The sequence below is a fragment of the Lutjanus erythropterus genome, chromosome 11 (assembly GCF_056507025.1).
Source record: "Lutjanus erythropterus isolate fLutEry1 chromosome 11, fLutEry1.hap2, whole genome shotgun sequence".
Classification (NCBI taxonomy): Eukaryota; Metazoa; Chordata; class Actinopteri; order Lutjaniformes; family Lutjanidae; genus Lutjanus; species Lutjanus erythropterus.
The window spans coordinates 22,406,602-22,432,107 of NC_139327.1; the positions used below are offsets into that span (position 1 = coordinate 22,406,602).

The 25,506-nt window shown below is 38.7% G+C and overlaps 1 protein-coding gene across 9 annotated transcripts; it reads left to right on the top strand.

The window, feature by feature from the left end:
* Positions 1-3,785: 3,785 nt before the first annotated feature.
* arfip2b (ADP-ribosylation factor interacting protein 2b) lies at positions 3,786-25,282 on the top strand. 9 transcript variants are annotated; one of them, XM_084729664.1, is made up of 10 exons: positions 3,786-4,110; positions 8,098-8,208; positions 12,812-12,868; positions 15,329-15,437; positions 16,999-17,055; positions 19,082-19,197; positions 19,291-19,512; positions 19,676-19,833; positions 21,134-21,308; positions 22,167-25,282. In XM_084729664.1, the coding sequence occupies exons 2-10, from the start codon at positions 8,110-8,112 to the stop codon at positions 22,320-22,322; spliced, it is 1,149 nt and encodes a 382-aa protein (XP_084585790.1). In that variant the 5' UTR covers positions 3,786-4,110; positions 8,098-8,109; the 3' UTR covers positions 22,323-25,282. The 9 variants fall into 9 exon arrangements, with proteins under 9 accessions (XP_084585790.1, XP_084585787.1, XP_084585789.1 ...); XM_084729661.1 differs by lacking the exon at positions 16,999-17,055 and adding an exon at positions 18,161-18,247; XM_084729663.1 differs by lacking the exon at positions 16,999-17,055 and adding an exon at positions 18,161-18,247 and having other exon boundaries at positions 12,812-12,844.
* The last annotated feature ends 224 nt before the right edge of the window (positions 25,283-25,506 follow it).

Sequence of the window (25,506 nt, forward strand, 5' to 3'; positions counted from 1 at the left end):
TGTGACTGCTGCAGGCCATAATCTGGGTGGACACCACTGTACGCACACATCTGCAGCAGCGGCAACAGCTGTGGCTAATTTATGTTGCATGTGATTACGTTGTTAACATGTTCGCAAGCCGTAAAACATTTTTGTTGTTTGTCAGGACAGAGAAGAAGAAGAAGAAGGAGGAATTGGACAAAACGCACCGTACCATGTTCAGTGGAACAGGTAGTGACTCAGGCTGGCACCAGAAAACACACCGACAGCTGGAAACTTCATACTGTATTCAAGCACACACTTCCATTAGCAAAAACATTCCCATATGGCATTTCACGCCCCCTCCAAAAAATACCCTGAGAGTTTCTTTTGGCTCCGCACTTCTTTCAGCGTCCAATCTATTCATTAATAAAAAACGCTCGCTCCTTCCCTCCCTTTCTCTTCCCACCTCCTTCTGACTGCAGAAGCTGTTTGAATCCCTGCAGCCCGTCAGTGTTTGTAGGATCTCGTCCAGACCAGCGCTGTTAACATTGTTCATAGTTGTTCTTTCATACTGAAGTGCAAGAAGTGCTTCGTGTGCCCGTGTTACACTCAGACATTCAAAGTGTTTCAGCCACCTAGCAGCTGAATCAAACTGTGATGATGCCCAGACGTATGATGTATGGAACCTGGGCTCACTTGGGCAGGAACCGTTTTATCAAAGAAATATAAATGTACTCATGGGCATACATAACTGCAGCACTTGATGTGATTATTGCTTTACTTCAACTTCTGTGGAACCATTTTAATGCACTGTTCTCTGGCGTGAGATCCATATTCTGACTGGTCCAAAGGCTGTGAGGATCCTATTATTATTATTATTATTATTATTATTATTATTATTATTATTATTATTATTTAATGCAACTAAGGATTCAGATTATTTATTAGATGTTGTCAGAGGTAAGAATTACCACATACTTTGTTACTGTCATTAAGTAGAGTTTTCAGCTCTGTACTTTACCTGGGTATTTATTTTTCTGACAGCTTTTTACTCTTTATATTGAAACACAAATATGCAACTTTAGTTCTGATCAATTTGAGTTGAATTATTTTCATTTTGCTTCATTCTGCCCCGCCTTCCCAACTAGGGGTCTAAGTAGATATCAATACGCGTATCGTGATATCATGTTTTGTGATACTGCATCGATTCTCAAAGACACTGTATCATGATATAACTGCAAAGTTTTGTGGCAGCAGTTTATTTTGTGTTGTTTAAATACCTGACTGCTAGATAGCAGTGTTCTGCTCTGATTGCATAAAAAAGTAAACTTGTTAAACTCAGATTTTATGCATACTATGGTATGTTCTCTACAATATGACAGTTTTCCTAAAATTAGATTTTAAAAAACAGCAATACATCACCTTGTTTACAGTATCACAGTTTATATTGCAATATATTGAATCATAAGCCTTGGATCATGATATGTATTGTAACACCAGATTCTTGCCAGTACACAGCCACATTCCCAACATCAGGACCAATTTCACCCTAAAATGAATGGAACAATAACACATAGAAAAGACAGTTCCTTGGTTCATCCATCAGTGCACTTCACATATGACAGATGTGACAAAAACTAACTAAACATAACAAGATGAAACAGACATGAGAAAGAGACCCAACTCCTCTACTTGAGTAAAGAATGTATGTATTTATGCCAACTCTGATTGTCAGCATGTTCTCAACTTTAGAGGCACTGACAGACTGTGCAGACTAATTACTGTTTTATTTTTTTTAACATATACACCCCCCTTTGAAACAGTATTGATACAGAGTGGTTTATTGTGGCTAAACAGACAATCATTGAATTGCCTTTGCAAATGAAAAAACAGGAATTTTAACTTCAATTTCCATTTAAAAATAACATTAAAGCCTGATTGTCTGTGTCTGATGTCTGAAGATCACTCATGATCTTTATGAAAATGTTCAGTACACTGAAGGAAAAGCCTCAGGACAGTAGTGGCCCAGCAGGTTTTCCCTCACATACTAAAAGTGACCAACAGAGGGCAGCAATGCAGCGATGTTTTTCACTTGACACAGCCTGAGGTTTGAAAGTTCAAACCTCAGGCTCTTTCTTACCCTGTACAAGCAGGATAAGAAAGAGTGCCACACAAGTGATGGAGGTGACCCAGTGCATAAATATATATATATTATAAGAAATTATTAAATGTAATGAATTTCTTATTTTCTTTGGTATTTTTGTCACATACAGATATGCCAGTCTCTCTTTGTCCATTTTCCATTTTTTAGTTGTTGGTAAAATATGCCTGATGATGATGATGATGATGATGATGATGATGATGTGTGTGTGTGTTTCACATTAACTAGTGTGCACTACACCAGGAGACAGGAGAAAAAATAAAAATAGAAAACAATACAATATGTTATGAGAATTCTTTGTTACTCTTCTGTTTGAAAGATTATTGTGTCAGATGAAAATAATGGCACTTTAAAGGATATGTCTAAAAGTATTTTCCTTACATACACCCACCCCACTACTCTTGCTGTCCCATTGTATCAAGCTACTGTATGTTAATGATAAACTGACTGTTTTAGGTGGGATGAGCAGGGGCGTTTACATGTTTGCTTGCATACAATAGGTATTCTCTTCCTCACACGACTAATCATCCTTTATCTGTGAGGAGGAGTCAGTTTAGCTCTTTGAAACATGCATATGCCTTTTCACTAAACCTGCAAATATACAAGGCTGCCAATGTTAAGATATTGCATAATTGTCTTTCAAATAATTATGCCACAATAATATAATTAAAATGAATTTACAGTCCCAGCCACAGGGGGCAGCAGGGCTTCTTGAAATAATGGAGTTCGCGTCCAACCTTTGGATTCACAGTGGTCATTAGCTCCAGCGTTTAAAAATTAAAAGAACACGTCCAACTCACACCTACCTGAGTTAATGTACAGCCATCAGTAGCTGGCTGGAACCTGCACACATCACCTGCAGCATGCACCCAAAGATGGGCCGCAGCCTACAAGGAGGAAAAGTTAAGAGCTCTCACTCCTTTACCATTTTCTGGTACAATTTAGGTGTGTGACCAGAAATTGTGGTCAAAGCCTGCTGTCTACGTAGTTTGTCAAACGGTCATTACCAGTGCACTCGTTCTGCATGCACACATAATGTATCACATTAAGGATGTGTGGAAATTAATTGTTACAGTAAATTCCCACTGAAAACACTACTTCAGTTATAATATTTTGTAGCTGAAATGTTTTTACATCCCCCAGTGAATACTCCGTATATCTCAAATGAAAAGGCAGCAGTGGTGGACTCAGGCTGTCTGATACACAGGTGCGAAAAAGTCAAAAAGATAAAGACAGAAACTGTAGCAGGAGTTCAGCAGCACAGTGAAAATTATGATGCATGTGTGGTGAAACAGTTCCAATTCACAGTTTACATTAAAAAATAAAAGTATTTATTTACAAAAGGCTACATAGACTGAAATAAAAATAAAACCCAAGTGTGACCAAAATAATCACATTAAAACTATTAAACAGGCTACATTAATTGTTTTGATACCTTTTTGTTTTGTGAGGAAAAATAATTACCACGTATCGTTCCACTCCCTTCATGAATATAAATAACTGAAGTTTTTTTTTCATTATATTTATTTATTTATTTATTTATTTATTTATTTATTTATTATCACTCTTACATTTGTGATGTGGAATTTGGCGAGAAGTACGTTTTGCCTTTGAACCGATTGAGCCATCATCTCTTAAATAGACGATCTTTGGAGCGGAGCGCGTCTGCAAAATGAATTCCTCGGTGTCGTCAGTTCCGTAAAGCGTTCCTCCTGCTTCATTAAAACATAAGACAGAGGATTATTTACGAAGAGTCAGAGGACAAACGCAGCCAGAACAAGAATTTACCTGACTATGTCATTAAAATATTCCTAAACAGAGGCGCTGCGTTGTTTCCCACGGACAGTTTTTAACCTCGGACCGACAAAAGGCACATCAGTCTCCTCTAAAGCCGCGCATGAACTGGGATGCACTGCCGTTAGCCTGTTATTAGCTTTGCTCGCTAGCTTCACCAACAGCTCTGTGTTTACGACGGGACCAAGCACACCGTAAGTCGAACTGTTTGAAAATATATTTCATGTTGTCTGGGTTTGGGATTTCACATTTGTACCAGTGTTAACCGTCCCGCTGTGCACAGTGAACTCACTGGGTTGTTTACCATCTTTTCAGCAGCTTCCTCTAAACAGCTGCATGTGTGAAGTGGAAGCAGGCCTTTTCTGGAGAGCAAATTCATCTCCAGCCTGAAAAACTGCTTCAGTTTAATGCACACTCTTAACAAATAGCGATTATGATGTGTTATTTTTTCCAGCCTAAATAAATCTCCACTATGTTGGACAGATTGAACCCACCGGGGGCCTCCTGCATGTAGCCTTACCTGCTGGAGACTTTACACCTGTGCTCGTGCACCTGTTATGGCTACCAGGATTTTTTTTTAGATTGTGCAATTTGTTCATAACGATGCAGTCTTTCCATTCGGTTTAATTCAAATAGCTTTATTAGCATGAACAAAAATATATGGTTGCAAAAGCAATGCAGGTGTTTCAGGTGCTATACTACACTGAGGCAGTACATTTTTTGTTCTTTGGTTGCTTTACAAAATAATACAATACACTACAATCTAATACAATAACTTAGTGCCATATAACTCCCTATTTCTTTGGGAACTTGTAGTTTTTCCTCGGTCTATGGCAGACAGATGCATATTTAGCTGCCAGAGGAGCTGTTGTCCCTTCACCCAGGAGAACTGCCAGTTTCTTTTCTGGGATTAGTAAGTAAGTTTAGTAAAGTCTCTGTTACTTCTCCATGATAGAAATCTCGCACTATAGAAGTAAACTACTGACTCTTCCTTCCTTTAGAATTAAGAAAGTACATGCCCTCTGTTGTAGCATATTCTGTGCCTCTAAATGGGTATTTTAAGATATTTTGGAAGCTGCTCGTTCCTAATAATAAACAGTTAATAACTAACATCTGAATTACTGTCCAAGCTCACCCTGTTGTCATTTCACATGGATTGAGTTGACTTTATTTAGCCTATACTCATGCTCACAGTTAACAACTGATTAAAAGCAGCATTTATATTTATGTACATTATGTTCATTCTAAAAAATCTACATAAAAGCTGTACATAATCTATTCAGACGCACATGCATCAACACAGCCATGCTAGTACCTACTCATTTACAAATACAGCCTTATGCTTGTTTTTAAACCATGCATACATGTATTCAACCTGACCTAAGTGACTTGGAGACAAAATATTGTAGACTGAGGCACAGCAAGGCAGGTCCTGTTTCAGATGTAGATGATATGCAAAGCAGCTAAGCTGGTTGCTCACGCTATGAAGTTGTTTAGTCTGTCATAAAAAGCTTATGAGTGTCTTGTATTATAAGTGTAGAATCTCAGTTCAATGAGCAAACTGCCCTCTTGATTTCCAGTTTACAACACTACAAGTTGAATCAGTTTGGACTAATATGAGGTATCTGTTAATGTACACAAGATGTCAAGCCATTTATTTCTTTATAAGCTCTGACACACAGGTGCAGTAAGTTGTTTTAGGAGACTCTTTCTGCATTGAGTATTGCTGTGCAAGAGAAGCACAGCTTCCAGTGTCTTAAGTCAACAGAGATGTGTCATTCCTCAGGAAATGGACTGGGCATGGCCAAGTGTGCATTTATAATGGAAAAGCCCACTTAGGCGAGGTCAGAGCAAATGTAAACAAGTGCTACTCATGTCTCCCTTCAGGCAACATCTGTGATATTGGTGCCAGCAAGTGATCTAACTGCTATAAACCTGCTATGTTATTATGTTCAGTCAGCCACGTGGCACCAAATCTTGCAAGAAGAACAAGCTTTTCTTGTAACTCAAGTACCACATTATTAGTTATATGCTGCATATGAGTTATGGCCTACCCTGCTAGATTTACTGTTTCAAAGGCATGCGAGATTACACATCTGATGGGATTAAAAGCACAATATACAGTAGTCATGTTTAATTATAAGGCTGCATGTTATCAGCGTTTAGTCATCAATTAAAAACAGAATGTTGAATTAAAAATATAAATATTTTAAACTTTTAATAACCAGTTTTCAGATGTTCTTTGATTCATCTTTTAGCAGCCAAAAATATGACATTTTAGCGTCACAGTCACTTAAATGCAGCTGTGATAGTTTCTCCATTTGAATAAAATCAACACACATTACAACAGTTTCCAGGCCTTTTCTTTTGGTCCAAAGAACAAAAAGCCACAAAACACCCACAAGTGCATATGAATCATCTGTTGTATTGTTGGCTTTTGTGTGTCTCCCTTTGCAGTGCTGCTGTACATTCTGGACTTTATCAAAGTGTGATGTTTACCTGTTTAACCAACACCCTGCTTTGCAATGTGAGAACCATGATAAGCGCCACATCTGAGGCCCTCACATTGGCCTGCATTTTGCACCACCGTGTCATCTGTGGCCTTTTCTCTCACACACATACAGTGGCCATATATGCAGACCCCTCATTAGTTTTTGTGGGAGTGAATTCATTAAGCTGTGAATTCATTATTACAGTTCAAGTCAAAAATAGGAGTTGCTTGTCTAGCATTTTCTTTTTTTTGCAAATGTTGTTCTGCATTATGCTGTTATACAACTTGAACCTGTAACAGGCCAAATCAGTTTAGGGCTGCAACTAAAAATTATTTTCATCATTGATTAATCTGTCGATTATTTTCTCAATTAATTGATTGTTGTTGGTCTATAAAATGCCAGAAAATAGTGTAAAAATGGCTATCAGTGTTTTCCAAAGCCCAAGATGACGTCCACAAATGTCTTGTTTTGCCCACATCCCAAAGATATTCAGTTTATTGTCACTGAGGAGTAAAGAACCCAGAAAATATTCATATTTAATGAGCTCGAATCAGAGAATTTTGACTGTTTTTTTCGACCATCAAAGTAGTTAGCAATTAATTAATAATCAATCAGAAAAAGAATTATTAGATTTATTGTTGCAGCTCTAAATCAGTTTGACACATTATAATGACTTCACAATGTTGTAGAGCTGCAACGACTGATCAGTCAGTTGTCATTTAAAAACAGAGTTTGTACGGGTGCTGGAAATCCTTGACAGTACTTGAATGTTTTTGTGTTTTCAAGATTTGAAAAGTGCTTGGATTTATGCTGAAGTTCTTGCAACTGTTGGGTTTGTAATTGCATTATGTTCACAATGACTTGCCTCCTGACTCAATAGTTAGCATTTTAGATAAAGAAATAAAATAAGTTCATTCTTTCATAGCACAGTAGCATCTGATTTGCATCTGTGATGCAGAAGTGAAATAATAATTTCAGGTGTATGTATATAAATATGTAAGTTATCACAGCTATATGTTACTGGAAAGGCTTGAAAATTCAAAAAAAAATCTGTGATTTCAGCTTCTCAAATGTGAATATTTTGTATTTCTTAAGTCCTCTATGACAGAGAACTGAATATCTTTTGAGTTGTGGACAAAACAAGACATTTGAGGACTGTATTTTGGGCTTTGGGAACAGTGGGCAACATTTTCATACATTTTATGAAGCAAACAATTCATCAGTTAATTGAGTAAATGATCGACAGATTAATTGATAATGATAACACACTAAGGATTACCTCAGTTGCAGCTCGATTGCTGTCTCCCCTCTAGTCTAGGATTTTAGAGAGGGGTGATCATGCTGCTAAAATCTGCTCCGGTGTAATTGAGCTGTAGAGTAGAGTGGCCACTTCAGCAGGACAGCTCATTGTAGTGGCGGCTCCTCTGCACGGGGCTTTTGGAGGTGTGTGGGGGTTTTTTTTATGCTGAGCGCCGGTAGCCTTGCTCTTTGAAAACCACCTCCTCGCTTGTTTGTGGCAATTATAATCCCATCTGCCTAATGATTTAGCTGTTTTGACTACGCTCTTTGGTCTCTCCTCTTCAAAGCAGCATTTAGGCCTCGCTGTTTTTCTGTCTCTGCCTTTTTCACTTTATTTACATGCAGTGGTCTCTTGTATCCACACTTTATCTCTCTCTGTTTTGCTCACAGATTCAGTGCATTATGACAGACAGCATTATGAGTAAAGCTGCCACGATGGAGATTCCTATCAACAGTAATGGTGACACAGGGACACTACCAGAGGACGACAGCCTTGAACAGGTGGGTCAAAGCTACTGTATCAGGTGACGGCCTATTGTGTGTTACATTTTGAGATCGCTGTGGGTAGTTGTTATTTACTTATTACACAAGGAAACGTGCAAACTGTTAGTGTTTACACACTTGTGGTCCCAAGCTGTCAGAAAATAAATTTACATACTCAAAACCAAACTGAAACAAACAGAGGAGCAAACAGTAAAGAATACAGAGTTTATTTTCTTTTTCATTTACTTGCCAGTAATTTATCTTATTTTTTTACTATATTAAAGAGAAGGTCTAATACTGTTGATCATTGCTGGCCGTTTATAGCAGCAGCAACAATATGATTTTAGTTTCATCTAGCTATTACACACATGTATTAGTTTTAAAGGGATAGTTTGGATTATTTGATGTTGGGTTGTATGAGGTCCTTATCAATAGTCAGTGTATTATCTACAGTAAATGACAGTCGGCATGCCCTCGCTTAGGAGAAACAGAGAGGAATACCAGCGCAGAAGCCAAGCAATGTTCTGTTGTGGACAGGATCAGATACAAAAGGCATTTTTAACCATTTAAAAAAGGTCCACCAACAACAACAAAAAAAAAAAATCAGTATCCGTTCAAGTTTATACTATATTAACAACATTTTCACCACTTTCCCTTCCTGTCAGGTCTTCAAACAAACCAAACATTTCAGGAGAAATCAGTCATTGTAACGCAGAACATGGCAGTTGCTGGTCTACTGCTGCCTCAGTCTGTTAGTTTGTGTGTGTCATTGTGTGTGTCAGTGTTTTAAAAGGGTAGTTCGGACTCACTGTAGTCACACGATAACACGAACAAACCTAACAAATAAAGGCAGCAGTAGACCAGCAACTGCCATGTTCTGCGAGGTAAAATTTTTGATGTTGTTTATGGAGTTGGAGTTGGTTTTGAAAGATCATCAGAAAGATTTTGATCAAGATCACAGTGACTTTCAGTTCTTTCTTTGGGAACATTTCTTTTTCTTGCTCTAGTTCGTCCTCTTAAGGAAAATTCTAACTATAGCCTTATCTTGATGTATTCAGTGATGCATTCAATGATACAGTTCTTTCCCCCCAAAGGTTACATCATTCACATGAGAGCACATGAATAAAGTCAAACCTACTTAAGCTATCTGATGTCATTATGTAATATCACTGTTAATGCCTTCAGTTGTTGAAGTTGGCATTGTGGTCATGGGTTTTGTTCTCAGCCATCACAAGATTAGTTAAGCGAACTTGCTCTTTTAATACCATTCACACCACAGCACCACTCTGCGGTAATATGAACAATGCAATTTAGGACTCATGCCTCTAAGTAGGCCTAAATACCGTTGTCAGTCATGAACAGTGGCTGCATTAATGAGCCCAGTTACTTACTGTTAATGTATCTCTACTCAGCTGCTCAGAGCAGAGTGTTTGTTCTCTTTTCATGATCTTAAATATTCTCCTCTGTCTAGGCTCAACATTTATTATATTATGTATTTGCTGTCACTCACTGCCAGAAGTCCAGGAGACTGCTCAGTTCCAACTGGGGAAAGGGATCCTATTGGGAAATCAGGTGTTGGAGACCAGCTGTCTCCTTGAGAACCAGTTGTTCCCATTAACAGCTCATGTGGCCTCTTGTTCTGGGTTTCAGACACGTCTCTCGAGTGTTTGGTTAACCCCAACACAATGTGTTTAACAGAAATGCTAAACTCTTGGTGGTAGTTGGTGCTGTCCAGGTGGGGAATATTCATGTACCAAAGCACTTGTGGGCCTCACTTATTTTATTTTACTTATTTTTTTTGTTTGACTTACAATATCAGGGAGTCAGTGATGTGGTTTAGTTAAAAGAGGGCAAAGAATACAAGTTAAGTATGCTTTGCAGCTTCTTCTTGGTGTGTGGGGAGTGAAAGGAAACAACAAATTGACCCAGTTTGGTTCGGTGGTTGGGATCATGAGTAGAATTTTCTCTGATGATCTTTTGTCATAGCCAAAGGGGTAATATGTCAATATATCGGATATGTACAGGGGTATTTAAAGGCAAAAGACAGTATGCTCCAGCACAGCGAGTTGAGCAACATTTTGTGTCCATCATCGTGAGGAGTGTCTTAGTCAGAGTCACTTTGAGTGGAATAACAGTGCAGTTGCAGAGTAAGTTATGTGGAACAGGCTGCTCATTTTCCTGCGTCATGAGGCACACCTTGTTGGACAAACAGGCTCAAGATCCTGGAAGAAGCATTGGCAGTTAATTGTGTTATTTGCTCACCAAACTTTGCGTCGCTCCGCTCAAGCGGTAAAATAAAGCCCCACCTTCTCACTGAGCTTGCTTGGTGAGACAAGTATTCAACCATTTGGTGTGGCTACCTCCATTCAGTGTGTTCATGTATGAGAAGCGTTTAGCTGCACTGTTTAGTGCTGGATATTAACCAGTTGTCATGGCAACACTGCAATTAATCTGAAACTGGCTCTGCTTTGTCCTTGGGTGAAAGCCCTCTGAAATCAGATTGATATCTACTGTGCAGCGTGTTTGGTTAAAGCTGCTGCAGTAGTCTGTGTTGCTTGTGCAGATGGAGACAAAGAGTGGCAGGTGAAGGAAGAGCAGAAGTCTCAGTTGTAGATGTCGTTGCATCGCGATTGTGTCAGAACGGGGATGGTGATTGGCAGCTTGACAGTGACAGAGATAGGACTGACTGCCAGCAGCATCCTGGTAAAAGCATCAGATGCATCACAGTGGCTCACTGGTGTCTCTTCAGACAATCACCAAGGTAAAGGTACTTATACTGTTACACACAGGTTCTTAGAGGTGATTACTTGTCTTTTCAATTTGGAGATACCCCAATTTTGGAATATATTGGTTTGTGGCATTTTAAAGTAGAGCCTCTGCTGTCCACCCTATGTATATGATGCCATGGCAGTCTGTTTTATGAACAGCTAGGCAAAATATTTTCACAAGCCTACCAAACCTCATTGTTGAGATGTGACAACCAGATTGTTTTATGATGACTTAAAGGTGTTGAGTTCCCTTCGTCTCAGGGAACAGGCACTGTGTCAACAAAGTGTCCAGGGAGGCATCGGTGTCTGCGTCAGTTCTCTCCCACATTGAACAGATGCCACAACATGAGGCAGATCTCTATAAAAAGAGATACACAGAGTGAAAAGAGGAGGGTATGAAGTTAAGCAGGCTTAGTCCTTCATTTTAACACATTTTTTTTTGTTGATTAGAGTTGTAATGATACCAGAATTTTAAACTTTGATACATTACTATTAAAAAAAAAATAGCCGATACTCAGTACCCCTTTTGATACAACAGCAGAAAGGAAAAACAAGTCAGAGGCACACAAAGTAAGATTTTTCTTCCTTTTTTTATTCACAACCTGCTCACAGTGTTGGTACAGAAAACGTCACTAAACACTGTCGGCGACAAGTTAAATTTCAGGCAGGACAATAAAGACTGAACTGAAATCTGAAATGAGTCCTTAGATCATCTCTTTATAGCTTTGGTGCTTTCGGTAACTAATATTGTTTTGTTTGAAATGTGCTATTGAAAAAATATTGATACTTCGATACTTTTGACAACCTTAGGACAGGACTGATTAGGTATCGAGTGCTCATGCTCATGTTTTTATGAATTATAAATATGTGTGGTTAAAATATTTGTCTTTGCAAAAGGTTAAAATGTTAAACTGTCGTTCTAGGCTACAGAAATTAGCGCTGTTGCTATAATGATGGCCATTTTGCTGAAAGGTTACGTGTTACTCCTGACACAACCCCAAAATGAATTGCAGAAATAGAGTATTGTTGTTTGGGCAGTCAAATTTGGTGTTTGTTTGTGTGGATGTTTGTGTTTGTTTACAGTTCCTTCTACCTGATTTATTTCCCTTAATGTTAATGTAACTTTTAATGTCTATAAATGTCTTGTAAATTATCTTCATTTTTGCAGTGTTGTTTTAGAATCAGTATCTTCTTTGTCCAGACAGTGATGGAATAATATCATGGCAAAGATGTAGTAACGCATTATAGATCAGCGGTGTCAAACATAGGGCTCAGAGGCCAGAACCAGCCCACCAAAGGGCCCAATCTGGCCCACTGGGTGACTTTGCAAAGTGTAAAAAAAATAGCAAAGCAGGCATTAATCTCGTAAAAAAAACAAAAAAAAAACAAACAAACTGTGAACACTTATTTTGGTCATAAAGAATTATATTAAAAATACTGAAAATTATGCTTTCAGCTTCCACTTTAGTTGGTGTTGTGTCGCGATGCCAGCATTACTACACAGGAGTCTATAATATATCTATGCTATAGATGGAGAGTGATGGGCTACAACACGCCAGCAAACCATGTTTACCCAACAGACGGATTATCCACTTTAATCTTAAATATAAACCATCTATCCTAAATGATGAATCCTGACCTGCTGTGATATCAGTCATCACTGCTCCCCATCCTACATCCCTGCTGTCTGTGTGGACATTACAATGATTTCTCTGAGATTTCTTTTACATCGTTCTATCTTGTTTCATGATTTTAGTCATGGATTTTTCTTTTTGTCTCCTTTCCTTTTCTATTTGTTTCTTTTTTTTGTTGTCGTTGTGTTTGTCGATCCCCCCTCCTCCATCTCTGTGCAGGCTGCAAAACTGCAGTGGAGCTTAGATGAGAAGGTAGGGAGCTCCAGAGGCACCAGGGTGAGCAGGCCATTTGTGCATTTGTGTGTGTATGTGTGTGTGTGTTTATGTTGTAGTGTCTGTAGCACTGCTCAGTGGTTTGACTTTGTGTGGCATTAAATTGCCTTGCATCACTATGTTGGTTTATCACACAAATTGTCAGATATTTCATTTTTATGGCAAACCACTGTGCAGCTCGAACTGTGCTGCCTGTTAACCTGGCTCATACTAACTACTTCTCAGATAGAGGGAGTCTCTCAGTCTCAACATGTTTTGAGAGATGTCTTTCAAACTGTGTAGTGTTAACAAAATAGCTGACAGCTAACACATCTCATATTACAATCTGTTTTCATTTGATTATGAGATTCAAAACCATCTAGCGGGTGTTGAGCAAATATAGCCCAGATTCTGTGTGCGCTTGGGTGACGTATGAGTGTGATTCCTTAATTTTAGCAGGTGTTGGTTGACAAAACACACATGGTGTCACACTAAAAATCATCATATCATACTACTGCTTTAATATTGATCTGAATTGGCTGTGCTCGATCTGTTTCGATGTCTCAGTCATAATGAAAAATGTAGTTGTGCTTCGGCAAGAAAGTCAAGTTCAAACCAAGAAGGCTCTGAAGCAGATAGCAGTGAGTATTGAGAGCTGGTTTTAGTTGAGAACCAGTTTGAAATTGTCTGATCCATCTGAACCATAGCCTCCAAGCTTATCAGTTCCTTTTATCAACGCCAGCATGTGTTTTGACAGTTGTACAATGATGATGCAAACTTATGTATCTACACTGCTGGAAACCTGCAACAAGGAGGAGTCATGACATGGAGGAAGAAACCGAAAGTGTGGCTTCATTTAACAAAGAAAGATAATAACACCGCAAGTTGTAATGTCTGTAAAATGATAAAGGGTGGAAACGCCAGCAATATGATGAAACAGCTTTCATTTTTCGACTAAAGATGGGACTTAGCCAATCAAATATAAGTATCACGGGCAAACATTGACATTTCACTCATCGATATTGGACTGCCGTCATCGTGCCTTCGTCATTAAAATTTTCCAATCGACCATCATCAGCACATCCATTGGTGATTGGCGGTTGCCAGAAAAAACTTGCAGAACTCAACAAAACTGTCTTTGTTAGTCTGTCCTCTCTGTAGCAAAATAAAATTACAAATGTTACCCCAAAATCTGCAAAAAAAAAAAAAAAAAAAAAAAAAATTAACCGGCAATGGATTCAGCCCATCATTGATCGGCAATATGTTCATCCAATAGCCCAAACTTTCTAGATGGTGAAAACACTGAATGTGAACACAAACAGTCCATCAACATCAACTGACAGAGAACTTTTCACTACTAAAGTGAAATTCAGTCTCAGCCTCATGTAACAGTACACATAACACTAATAGCAGTAATAACGGTTGTATTATGATCCCTGGAAGTAGATCCAACACACATTTGTAATAGACACAGTTTGCTTCATGCTGATTTTTTCCTCATTGAATCCTGTCCAGCAGCAGAAATCACAGCAGTTATATTTTTGCTGCCTTTTGGAAGCATCAAACACACTCTTTGTTTTTACAAAAAGGAAACAGCCGCCTCCCTTCCAGAGTTCCCTTATCGCAATCTTACTGAAGCATCTAAGACCCAAGGTTTCAGGAAGTGTCCTATATATTATGCTCTGTTTACTTTTTACGATGGACGATATGGGTCTTTGCCAAAGGTTCAGTCAGTGTGCGCTGTGCAGTGTTTGTAGCACATGAAATAAGAGGCTTGCTCATGGCACAGACAGGAGTTAAAATAAGGCCTGTTTGTTGTTGAAACCAAGCTCACATATGGTGTGCAAAATTGAGAAACCTGTTCAGGCCAGATTTTCCTTTTCCATAAATCCCTCAAAAATCTTTACTAGCTGATACTTGAGCAGGAAGGCAAACAAAAGGACAAAGTGAGTTAAATTAAGGGAAACGCACACAAGATGGATCGTGTGGCTCGTAACACAGTTCCCCTCATGATCCAGAGCTTCACTAAAGGCTGTGATTATTTTGGAAGGGGAAAGTAGTTTGCTTGAGCATTTCCTGCGCCATAGATCACTGGAATCACCGCTCAGGGTTAGACTTTGTGGTATTGTAGTCCTCTTGGTTGCTCCCTTCCTGACAGGAGACTCTGTTCAAGTGATTAGTCCGGTTGATTATTGACTGTTCATTTTAGCGGCGTGTTTTCTGTCCCTGACAAACTGAGTAGTTTTCCCTGCTGGCTTCCAGATAAGTGGTTGAAGTTAGATTGCCTTGTGTGTAGTGACTAACCTTCCTAACATAGCAGTGTTTGTCCCCCTCTAGTGATTAAACCTTTAACCTGCATTGTCTGAATTTAACATTCAAGTCATAATCTCCTGTCTACTGTACATGTCCCTACCCAAAACCCTCTCTATCCTTCCCTGTTCTTGTTCTTCTTCTTTTTTTTTTTTTAATTTATACGCTTTGCAGGATCTACAGCAGGTGATGGTATCGGGTCCCAATCTGAATGAAACAAGCATTGTATCTGGTGGTTATGGAGGAACAGCAGAGGGTATCATCCCCACCAGCTCAATCAAAGGTAGAATCCTACTTAACTTCTCTCAGACATTTTGTCAGTCTCTTCCTATCTTTACTCTCGGTGTCCCATTATGACTTCTTCTGTTGACTCTGCGCTGAGCCTCTGACTCAGTGAGTTTATTCAGAGGACAAGCGTTTGATTTCTGCGGCCTCTAGTCATTCTTCCCATGAGATCATGCTGCAATTAATCTGTTGTAATTGGTGGTCAATTACTGTGCTGATTCATCCCTCACTCGGGCCTCCGCTGTATCTGAAAATGTGCCTCAGAGGTCCCTGTTCTATTTACAGATGTGTGAGAAAGTGTGTAATCTATTAGTTAATGTATTTACTGGATTAAGTCCCAAACTGCATGTTTGAAAAAGATTAGTTTTTAAACTATACCTATCGTAGTTACCAGACCGGATAGAAATGCCATGCTATTTAAGTAAAAAAAAACTTTTAAAGGGGCTGTTTAATCTTCTGCCACTGCATAAGGCTGTGTATTTTGAGGGACAAAGTCTCCTCATTCCATCAGAGGTGCCAGGTGATGACACAAAGAGCTCGAGCAGGAAAAGGCAGGCTCATACTACAAACAAGTTTAACCTGGGGCTCAGTGATAAGGATTGCCCACTTGCAAGTTAGATCTAGCAGCTGGTAAAACGGAATTAAGCTATTAAACTATTTTGATGATTTATTAATGGCTAAAGTAATATTTCATGCAAAAATGGCCGGAAATGCCATTTTCAACCTCTCAAATATGGATATTTCCTAGTTTTCTCCTTTTGCCACCATAATAAACTGAATATCTTTGGTTTTTGGATGGACAAAACAAGACATTTAAACACATGTCACCTTGGACTTTGAGAAACTGGGGGGTGTCTGGCATTTTACAGATGTTGCAGACCTAGATTAAACATGACAATTAACTTTATATGCCAGGGCACATTTATCTTAAATTGCTTTTGTGAATGCAGTATTCGTACTGTTCAGTTTGCAATCATGTCAACCAAAGATAAAATTGTTGCGATTATGATAAGTTTTCAGAGTTACACTGCTGTGCAATGTCTTGATGTCTGATGAGCCCTCAGACTTATGGATCCTTAAACTGACTTTCTTTTAATTATCTCATCAGTTCCTGTAACAGCCCACCCCAAACAACACAGACACTTTGCATTGTCTTAATTTACATGCCTCAGAAAAACTCCTGACCGTCTCATGTTGGTTATACTGCAGCACTTTAACTGTGCTGTAACACTACTGAAAAGTTTCTTATCGAATATGTCAGTGTTAATAAAGGTCCATCAATGGTTCAAAGCTATATCATGACAAAAATTTCATAGATGCCCCTCGTCAAACACGATGCTACCCACTGATTGTTAACGGAACGTTTTTTCTAGCTCGGTTTCTTCACATGTTGTGTGATACTAAGCTTTAATTGATTAACATGTTTTTTGTTTTTTTAGTTTAAGGCGTTGACTTCAGCAGTGTAGTTGTATACACAGTGTCAAAGGGAAATAACAACACTCTCTTTACCACTAATTTGATACTAATATTTCTGTATCTTGTCCCACTGTCTCTCTCAGGCCCTGCTGTGCGCTACAATGCGGAGTTTAACAAAAGGATCCAAGTTACAGCATTAGGTGGCCCCTTAGACCTAATTATTATTAACCTCACAGAGCTTATTTCCAAAATGTGATAGAATCTTTTTTGGGGAATGTTTATAGAGCAAAGAACATCCGGTTTTTATATACTGTTATATTGAAAGAAGTGTTAATGAACTGTTTAATAAACTAAATATTTTTTAGTTTTTTACTGTTTCTAATGGATATCTCATTTTGGAAAGGTGCTTTTTATACTGAGTGTGCTTTTTTAAAAATATCTGGGAGCTAACGTCTCTGTCGTCTTTCTTAATTTTTTCTCTTAATCAGTGGAGAGAGGGGCAGTATGCTATTTTCTGCCTTTTGCTCATCTTGAACATACTTTGGCTTTTTCTATCACACTGTATATTTTTTATATTATTGGTCTATTTTCTGTGCAGTTTCTCTTGCAGTTTTAAGCTCATCCATTAAGGGGTTTACGCTTTTCAAAGTTTTTCCCAGAATAGCTCACCAAACTGATCTCTGAACTTCTCTGTTGCAAAACAGAGACCATCCTCATGTCTGTCTTGGTGTGTATTTGTATTAACACCTTGAATATTAAAATATATCAAAAGGAAGCTATTATTAGGTGTAAACTTTTTAGAGGCCCCCAGTTCTCTCATGTTCATAATTTCCATTTATTGTTATGTAATGAAAGCTGATCTGGTTTATTTAATGTCACACTATCGCTGCAATTCAAACTGCCCCCGTCTTCATCATCATCACTCATTTGTCTGCATTGTTCACTGAGTGTCATGCACTAAATGTTGTCTTTTCATCTTGTCTATCTTTGTCCTCCGCCTCCTTTTCACCATTTCCTCCCACGTGCTGCTCATCTTCCTCTTCTCCCTTTTGTCTTCTTACTTTTCTGTCTTTTTCTGTACATCTCCCTGCTCCTCCCCACAATCTTCTCCTCCTACATTATCATTCCATTTTTGGCATGCTTGCTCAACCTCAATAATTATCATTTAAATCCTGAATCCTGAAAAAAACATATTCCTATCATTTCAAAAAAAAATCCCCAATGTAAATCCCGCTCACGAACCCTTCCCTGATTCATACCGAACCCTTCCTTCATCCATACCGGACCGCCCATCCACTGTCACAGACCTGCGTACGACGGCCAGGAGAAGTAGCGTTCCCCCGAGCAGTTCTTTCCTCTACCACATAGCGAGCCAATCAAATGAATACAAAGGTATTGGGAAGGGAAAGTGGGTGACGTCAGATTTCCATTTTATCTGTGACCCAAAATATCCCTGAAGTTTAAAGTATGTAGACTTGTTTGATTGATCCTGCTGTTTACTCACTCATAAATTCTATCTCACTGCTTTGCATGTTTTATGGTGGTTTATGAGGCGTTGTATGAGGTACTTAGTGACAGTTAGTGTATTAACTACAGTAGATAAGTATCACCACAGCGCACTTCTAAGAAGCAGAGATGAGTAGCAGCACAGAAGGTAAGTAATGTACTGATGTGTACAGGGTCAGCAACAGAAAGTATTTTGGCCACTTAAAAAGAAACTTCTGACAGCCTTTTCTGACTGGAAACTGCCAGTATAGGAGCCAAATATGACTCTCTCTCCCTTAACCAAACTCAACTGGCAAAATCAGTAATTTTACCTCACAGAACACAGGAGTTTCTGGTTTACCACAATCTCAATCGGTCAGTTAATTTGTGTTGTGTTGTGACTTTGGTGTTTTAAAAGTTAAGTTTGGATTTACCAAAGTCACACAATTACACAAACTAACAGACTGAGGGCTTTCCTTATAGTAAAATAGGTATTCTAAGTATAGTATACATTTTGACTGATTGATGTTTTATATACATATACTGTTGTTAATACACTGATTATGAATAAGTACCTTTTACAACCCCACTTTAAATAATCTGAACTATCCCTTTAACGATTATCTGTTTGGTCTACTCTTTGCTGGGGGTTAATCTTGTCGTCTGCCTCAGAGTGTTTGTTTGCTTGTGTTTGTTATTTACCATTTCCTCATGTTTCTACGTTTGGGTCTCATCTCTCAGGTTCCAACATGCACCACAGCAGCAGCAGCTCTTCAATGACGGCAGAAGAAACGACCCGCGGCGTGGCTGTGGAAAAGCTAGAAACAATGAAGAAGTGGGGCCTCAATACTTACAAGGTATCCCATGTCTTCATGCAGTATGATAACAGTCACAGAGATAAGTTGTATTGTGTTACTAATATCTGTCTGTGTCTTCCTTCATTTTTTCAGTGTACAAAACAAATGCTCTCAGAGCGTTTCGGTCGGGGTTCTAGGACTGTGGACCTGGAGCTGGAGGCTCAGATTGAGGTGCTGAGAGACACTAAGAGGAAATATGAGAATGTGCTGCGATTGGCCAGAGCGCTGACCAACCACTTCTACAACATGGTGCAGACGCAGCACGCGCTGGGCGACACCTTTGCTGACCTCAGTCAGAAATCTCCAGAGCTACGGGTGAGACGTCAAAATCTTTCATGTAGCCTTTTCTTAACTCTGAGACAATTGATCTGCGCTTGAAAGTTGAATAACATGAGGTAAGGGTGCTCTGGTTAGGTTTCTGTAGACAGCTTTTAAAAGTATTGATACTATTTGTGTTTTGTTGTGTTTGCCTTTACAGGATGAGTTTGGCTACAATGCAGAGACTCAGAAGTTGCTGTGTAAGAACGGGGAGACTTTACTTGGTGCTATTAACTTCTTTGTGTCAAGCATCAACACACTGGTCAACAAGACAATGGAGGACACTCTGATGACGATCAAGATGTATGAAAATGCTAGGTAAGGACGTGTAGTACATTTAGTATATATGTGTGTGTGTGTGTGTATACATATATATATATATATATAAATATATATATATATATATATATATATATATATATATACATATAAATATATATATAAAGAGACGGTATGGTAACTTTATTTAAATGAGGTTAAGCAAAGGGGATATGGACAAAACTTAAAAACGGAAGTACTGATATCATGATGGTGCAAAAGAAATATTGCAATAAATCCTAATACATTAATCTGAGACCAAGCCACAGTTTAGAATAAAGAAATTACTTAAACATGCAACCTCTCAAACACATAGATGCACTGAAAATTCTATTTATTATGAGGATCAGACAGATCAGGTTTAAGTGGTGGTGGTGTGTTTTGAGTTGATTGAATCCCCACACTGACCAAATAAAATTGCTATATTCATTTAATGATATAAATGGCAAGGATATATTTCCATCTCTGTAAGCTATGATGAATACTTGATGCCCATGTTGAATGCTGCTGTGTGAGTGGCTTTTATATTGATGTTTAAAATCATCATTCAGTGTTCAGAGCTTTAAAATATACCCACCTTTTGGTAACAGCAACTGAACTATAAGCGTTCATTTGCAAAAAAAAAAAAAAAACACCTCTATTTTTATTTGTTTTCCCAAATCATGTATTCTTTTTTTTGTTGGTGCACGCCAAGGAATATCGGTCAAACTGGTGTTGGGTTGTTTATATCTCAAATTTTTAAAATCATCATAAGGGATGTTTTTTCATCGTGCACTTAGGGGAATATCAGTTAGACTGGTGTTGATTTATTCATATTAATAATGGTGTTTATCTGTTGTTTGCAAATGAAGTCCTCACTCATTTTCAAATGTCAACTTTTTTCTATGAATCAGTGAAATTTTAGGACTAAATTAAGTGACAATCAAAGTTAGTGTTTGGAAAATAACATCTTTGGTGTTGTTTTTGTAAGCTCTAAACACTTTAAAACTCAGATAATCAGCTTCATCAGGACTGTGTGAGTGTGGTTTGATAAGATTTGATTCAGAAATAAGAAACACAAACAAATAGATGAATCCATCATGTGTGATAGAGCTTGACTGATTAGATATTGGTCTATGACAGATATATTGGTATCAGCCTGTGTGCTGTTCAATATCAGCCCCAGAAATCCAGTATCTGTCAGACTCTAATGTGAGAAAAGCCAAAACAGTTTTTAAAGTTGAAAATCCCATCATTTATCATAGTGAACAAGGTTTTATGGCCTTTAAAACTGTATTTTCTCTCCTCCCTTCATGAGTAGACTGGAGTTCGATGCCTACCGGTCAGACCTGGAGGAACTGAGTCTGGGTCCAAGGGACGCTGTAGCCATGGCCCGCATAGATGCTGCTCAGCAACAGTACCAAATCCAGAAGGACAAGTATGAACGTCTCCGTTCAGATGTCACCATTAAACTCAAGTTCCTGGAGGAGAATAAGGTTAGTGAGCAGGGTAGGCCTGCATCATCATCAGATTAAGCCCCTGACATCCTGAGATTTTGGATGAAATGTGAAGACATTTATGTCACGATTTCACCACTCCTGCCTTCACGTTGACACTCCCCTCCGGACAGAAGTAGCAGCCACTGCTCCACAAAAAGCCTTAATTAAAAAAATTGTCTCTGTTCTCTGGTTCAGGGCTATGTTCCTGGCACCTAATTTCCTTGTTGATCAAATTGAAATTTTAATTTAGATCAGCTGACTAGTCTAAAAGTAAGAAAAGAGTCAAAATTTAGTCAGTAAGGTTAAATGTTGCCTAGAAAAATATTTTGTTTATTAAGAGCCATTTGAAGCTGTTAATCACATTCCTCAATAACAAATTGTATTTGGAATGCCACTGAGAGGGGTGGCACATCGCGCCGTGCACTATGAATTGTGCAACAGCTCACTAAATCTGTTACCTTTTCAGACCGAGCAGACCAGTGACAACAATATCTGGGCTTTAGTGCAGGAAGAGAGGCCCTGTTGTTTGTCGGGGCTGCAGCCCCTGCCAGTGGCTAAGAGCTGTGTAACATCTTAAATCATTAATACTTTAATAACGCACAAAGCCAGTTAATTTTAATCGTTTAATTAACTAATCACACACATCACTAGCGACCGGTTCAAAATCTCACAACAGTTGCAACAACAGGTGTCAGACAACCTTATTTGCTATGAAGGTACTGTATCATACCTTTGGGATTTAAAAATACCCTGGAAAACACTAACCCTTGCTACATGTGAACGTAACCTTGAGTGAAAAAAACATCCAGGTTTGACTTGACGTGGTTTCTAAGATTCCTTGTTTCTCTCTCTCAGGTGAAAGTGATGCATAAGCAGCTCCTCCTCTTCCACAACGCCATCTCGGCGTACTTTGCTGGCAACCAGCAGCAGCTGGAGCAGACGCTGAAGCAGTTCAACATAAAGTTGAGGCCTCCAGGGGCTGACAAGCCCTCCTGGTTAGAGGAGCAGTGAGGGGGGGATCTGCAGGACCTCCTGTGGGCCTCCTTCTCGACCACCTCCACCTGTAACCTGTTGAAACCCCCTACTTACAGTACAGAGGACCACTACAGAGAGAAACACACACAGATAACTGGGTGGATGAAGATGTGTGAAGATGAGTGTGTGGCTGGACTGAACAGATGGATTGCAGGGTATTACTGATGAATGGGCTAAATGCAGCAGGAAACCAAGTGGCCAGTTTTATGAACAGTCTGGGGGCTTTTAGTGCCTCTCTCCAACTTCCTTTTTTTCACTCTAACCTTCTCTTTGTGCTTCGTTCCCAGAGAAACTGTTCATCTCTCCCTTCTCACCCCTCCTTCTATCTCAACACTATTTGGCTGTGTGAGCTTGTGTTCGTCATGTTCAAGGCCATTATTGTACTCCTCAAGTGCTCCCAGTGCTCTTAAGTTAATCTTCCCACAATAGCTTATTAACACAAACAGATTAGAAAAGGTATAACGCATTAAAACGTGGTCAAATGTGACCAAACACTATATCAAAACTCTTCCAGACCTTATCGCTCTCCTGGTGTGCCTCCTTATATACAGTATGAGCTAATGTACTAAATGAAAATGTGGCCTCGAAGAAAGAAAGATAAGTTCAGAAAATTATTTCAAACTACACATGAAGGGGATTTTTATGGTACACTGGAAAGGAATGTCCAGACATTTCAAATCGATGTACATTTAAAATTAAGTACTGTTTCACTGTTGAGATAAATATTAAATGATTGTTTGTAGCTTCTGAAAAAAAAAACACAATGTTGTGTTTAGTTTAGTTTTTGCTTTTTAATTTTGTAATTATTTCGGTTCTAGTCAGCTGTATGTCCTTATGCTTCAGAGTGAAGGATGGTAGACTGTTTGGGCGATGTGTGCTGGTGTTTTAGACACTGCAGGTACCTGCAGTGCTCATAGACTGTAATTTATCAGATTTCAGTCATAACCTGAAAATTCTTTGACTTAAACTCGTATATGCAAAGATCATCTTGAGGAACACTGCCACAGCTTCCCAAAGTTATACCGGTTCGGGTCTTTACTACTTGTGTTTTTTTTTTTTTTTTTTACCCAAAGAGAATTGAGAGAGATGTTTATAATGGATTGTTTAAGCAGAATTGATTGGTTCAGTCTCGCTGAGGACTGAGGAGGCTTCGAGGGACAGTTGATGGGTATCAGTCAGTTCAGATCCAACAAACTTGAGTGGATTCACACCATTATTTAATCGCTTAACAGACTATTTAAAAGGAAGTCATTACATTTCGTTTGTTTTCGCATTGATACTTTGAAATGTGTTTGTCTTAAGTTGCCTTTTTTTAAAGTTAAGGAGGACATATCATTGACATCTAGGGTCGTGTCTTTCAGCCCTGCTAAAACAGAGTATATTTGTCTATGGTTACCTTTCTTCACACTGAAGATTACTGTAGCTGTCTAATATTACTAACCCTAATATTTTGACATAAAATCATGTAAATTTGTTGTTGGGGAATGGGATAACACTAAAGATTCATCATTTGTTTTATTTCCTTTAAAAGGACTGTTAACTCAAAAATTTAAAATATGTATTTTTCCTCTGTTTATCCATCTAGATCGTTTTGTTGTGAATTGCTGAGTTTTGGAGATAATCTTCACAGAGATGTTTTCCTTCTCTCTAATATGGTTATGGTTGCCAGGTGTAGTTTAGGATTGTTCTGATACCAGTGAATGCCTCACATACTGCCTAAAATGCAGCATCAGGTATCAGCAAGTACCCAAGTCTGTGCACCGATACGATACCACATAATGTATTAGCCCTAAAACAGGACCCTGCTACTGAAAAGCAGCGTTCTGTATGCCAGATTTTCTGGTCACTGGAAGAGAGAAATGCCAGCTTTATGTCGGCATCAGATAGTTTTGCAGAGTCTGTGATATTGTAGCCACTTTGTGGCAGAAGGTTTCAGGGGTCTGTGTCAGGAGGCAGAATAAGGTGGATGTGTTTTAACTAAGGCAGACACTGCAAACCTGACTGACTGATCAATGGTACCACGAGTACCCAGTGTGTACATATATTGGACATTCTTGGAATACAGACACTGTTAATTTATTCTTTATTTCCTTAATTTTTTAATATATTTTTTTGTGTGTGTGTGATAAAACCCAGAGTGGACTGAGTTGTCTGTCGTTTGTGATTGTGACCTGAATTAGACTGCACTGTTTGGAGTTGTGGGGGAATCAGACTGGACGGAGTGGATTGAACTCTTATTGGTATCGGGTCAGTACTTGATTGGTATCAGCAGATACACAAAGTTTAGGTATTGAGAAGGAGGAGAAATGGTATCCGAAGATCTCTTCTGTAGTTTGTTAGAAAGAAAGCAGTTCCTGCATGAAACTGCTCAGAATGAGGTCTGTGGATTATCTTGGGTAACCAGGTCATGTTTTTTGGAAAGAGACATTGATGTTGAATTTTTCAAATGTAATTTTCAGCACTTTGAGCCCCACAAGCCGAGTGCCATCTAGTTCCAGAGTAACAAGACATCTCTCCAGCTGATATCTCCAAAACTTAGCAACTTGCCAAAACTTTGTAGTTGGATAAATAGCACCACAGGTAAGAGGAAAAGAATGCATTTATGGTTTTGGGGTGAACTGACCTTTTGACTGAAATGTCGTCTCAGTATAATAGTAAACAATCATCCATTGTTGACAATTAAGAGGTCTTGACACAGAATATCGGCATGGTACTACATAATGTAATGTTGAATTGTTATTCATCACTGTATTTATTATGTTCACTGTGTGTGTTAATCTGTTGGAATCAACATACTGTGCAGCGAAACTCCTTGTTTGTGCAAATTACTCAGTTCATGAGTATGACATTTATGGATTTATGGCATTTTGCAGATGACACACTAGCATAAAACATGCCTCAGGATAACTAAATCTGTAACTGATATATTCCAAAAACTAACTGATAGAAAGTGTTTTCCAGTGTCAACCCTCTGTCAAGTCAAATGAAGATAATCCAGTATAATGAATGTTTTATCATGCTGAATTTAACTCCTCTAGTAACAGAAAGAAGAGCTCTATCAGTTAACAGTCCTCCAGCTTCTTGTCTCCTCTGTATTTGCATGGCAGGCAGTGATCCAAAGTATACTGTACGTGCAGATATCGTGTGAATGCACTGACGC

What these genes read in the sequence shown, in the direction of transcription:
- arfip2b (XM_084729661.1), top strand. Translation starts at nt 8,110, where the DNA reads ATGACAGACAGCATTATGAGTAAAGCTGCCACGATGGAGATTCCTATC. An exon ending in GGGGCCTCAATACTTACAAG is followed by an intron (nt 19,198 to 19,290) that starts GTATCCCATGTC and finishes TCATTTTTTCAG; the next exon opens with TGTACAAAACAAATGCTCTC. An exon ending in AGTTCCTGGAGGAGAATAAG is followed by an intron (nt 21,309 to 22,166) that starts GTTAGTGAGCAG and finishes TCTCTCTCTCAG; the next exon opens with GTGAAAGTGATGCATAAGCA.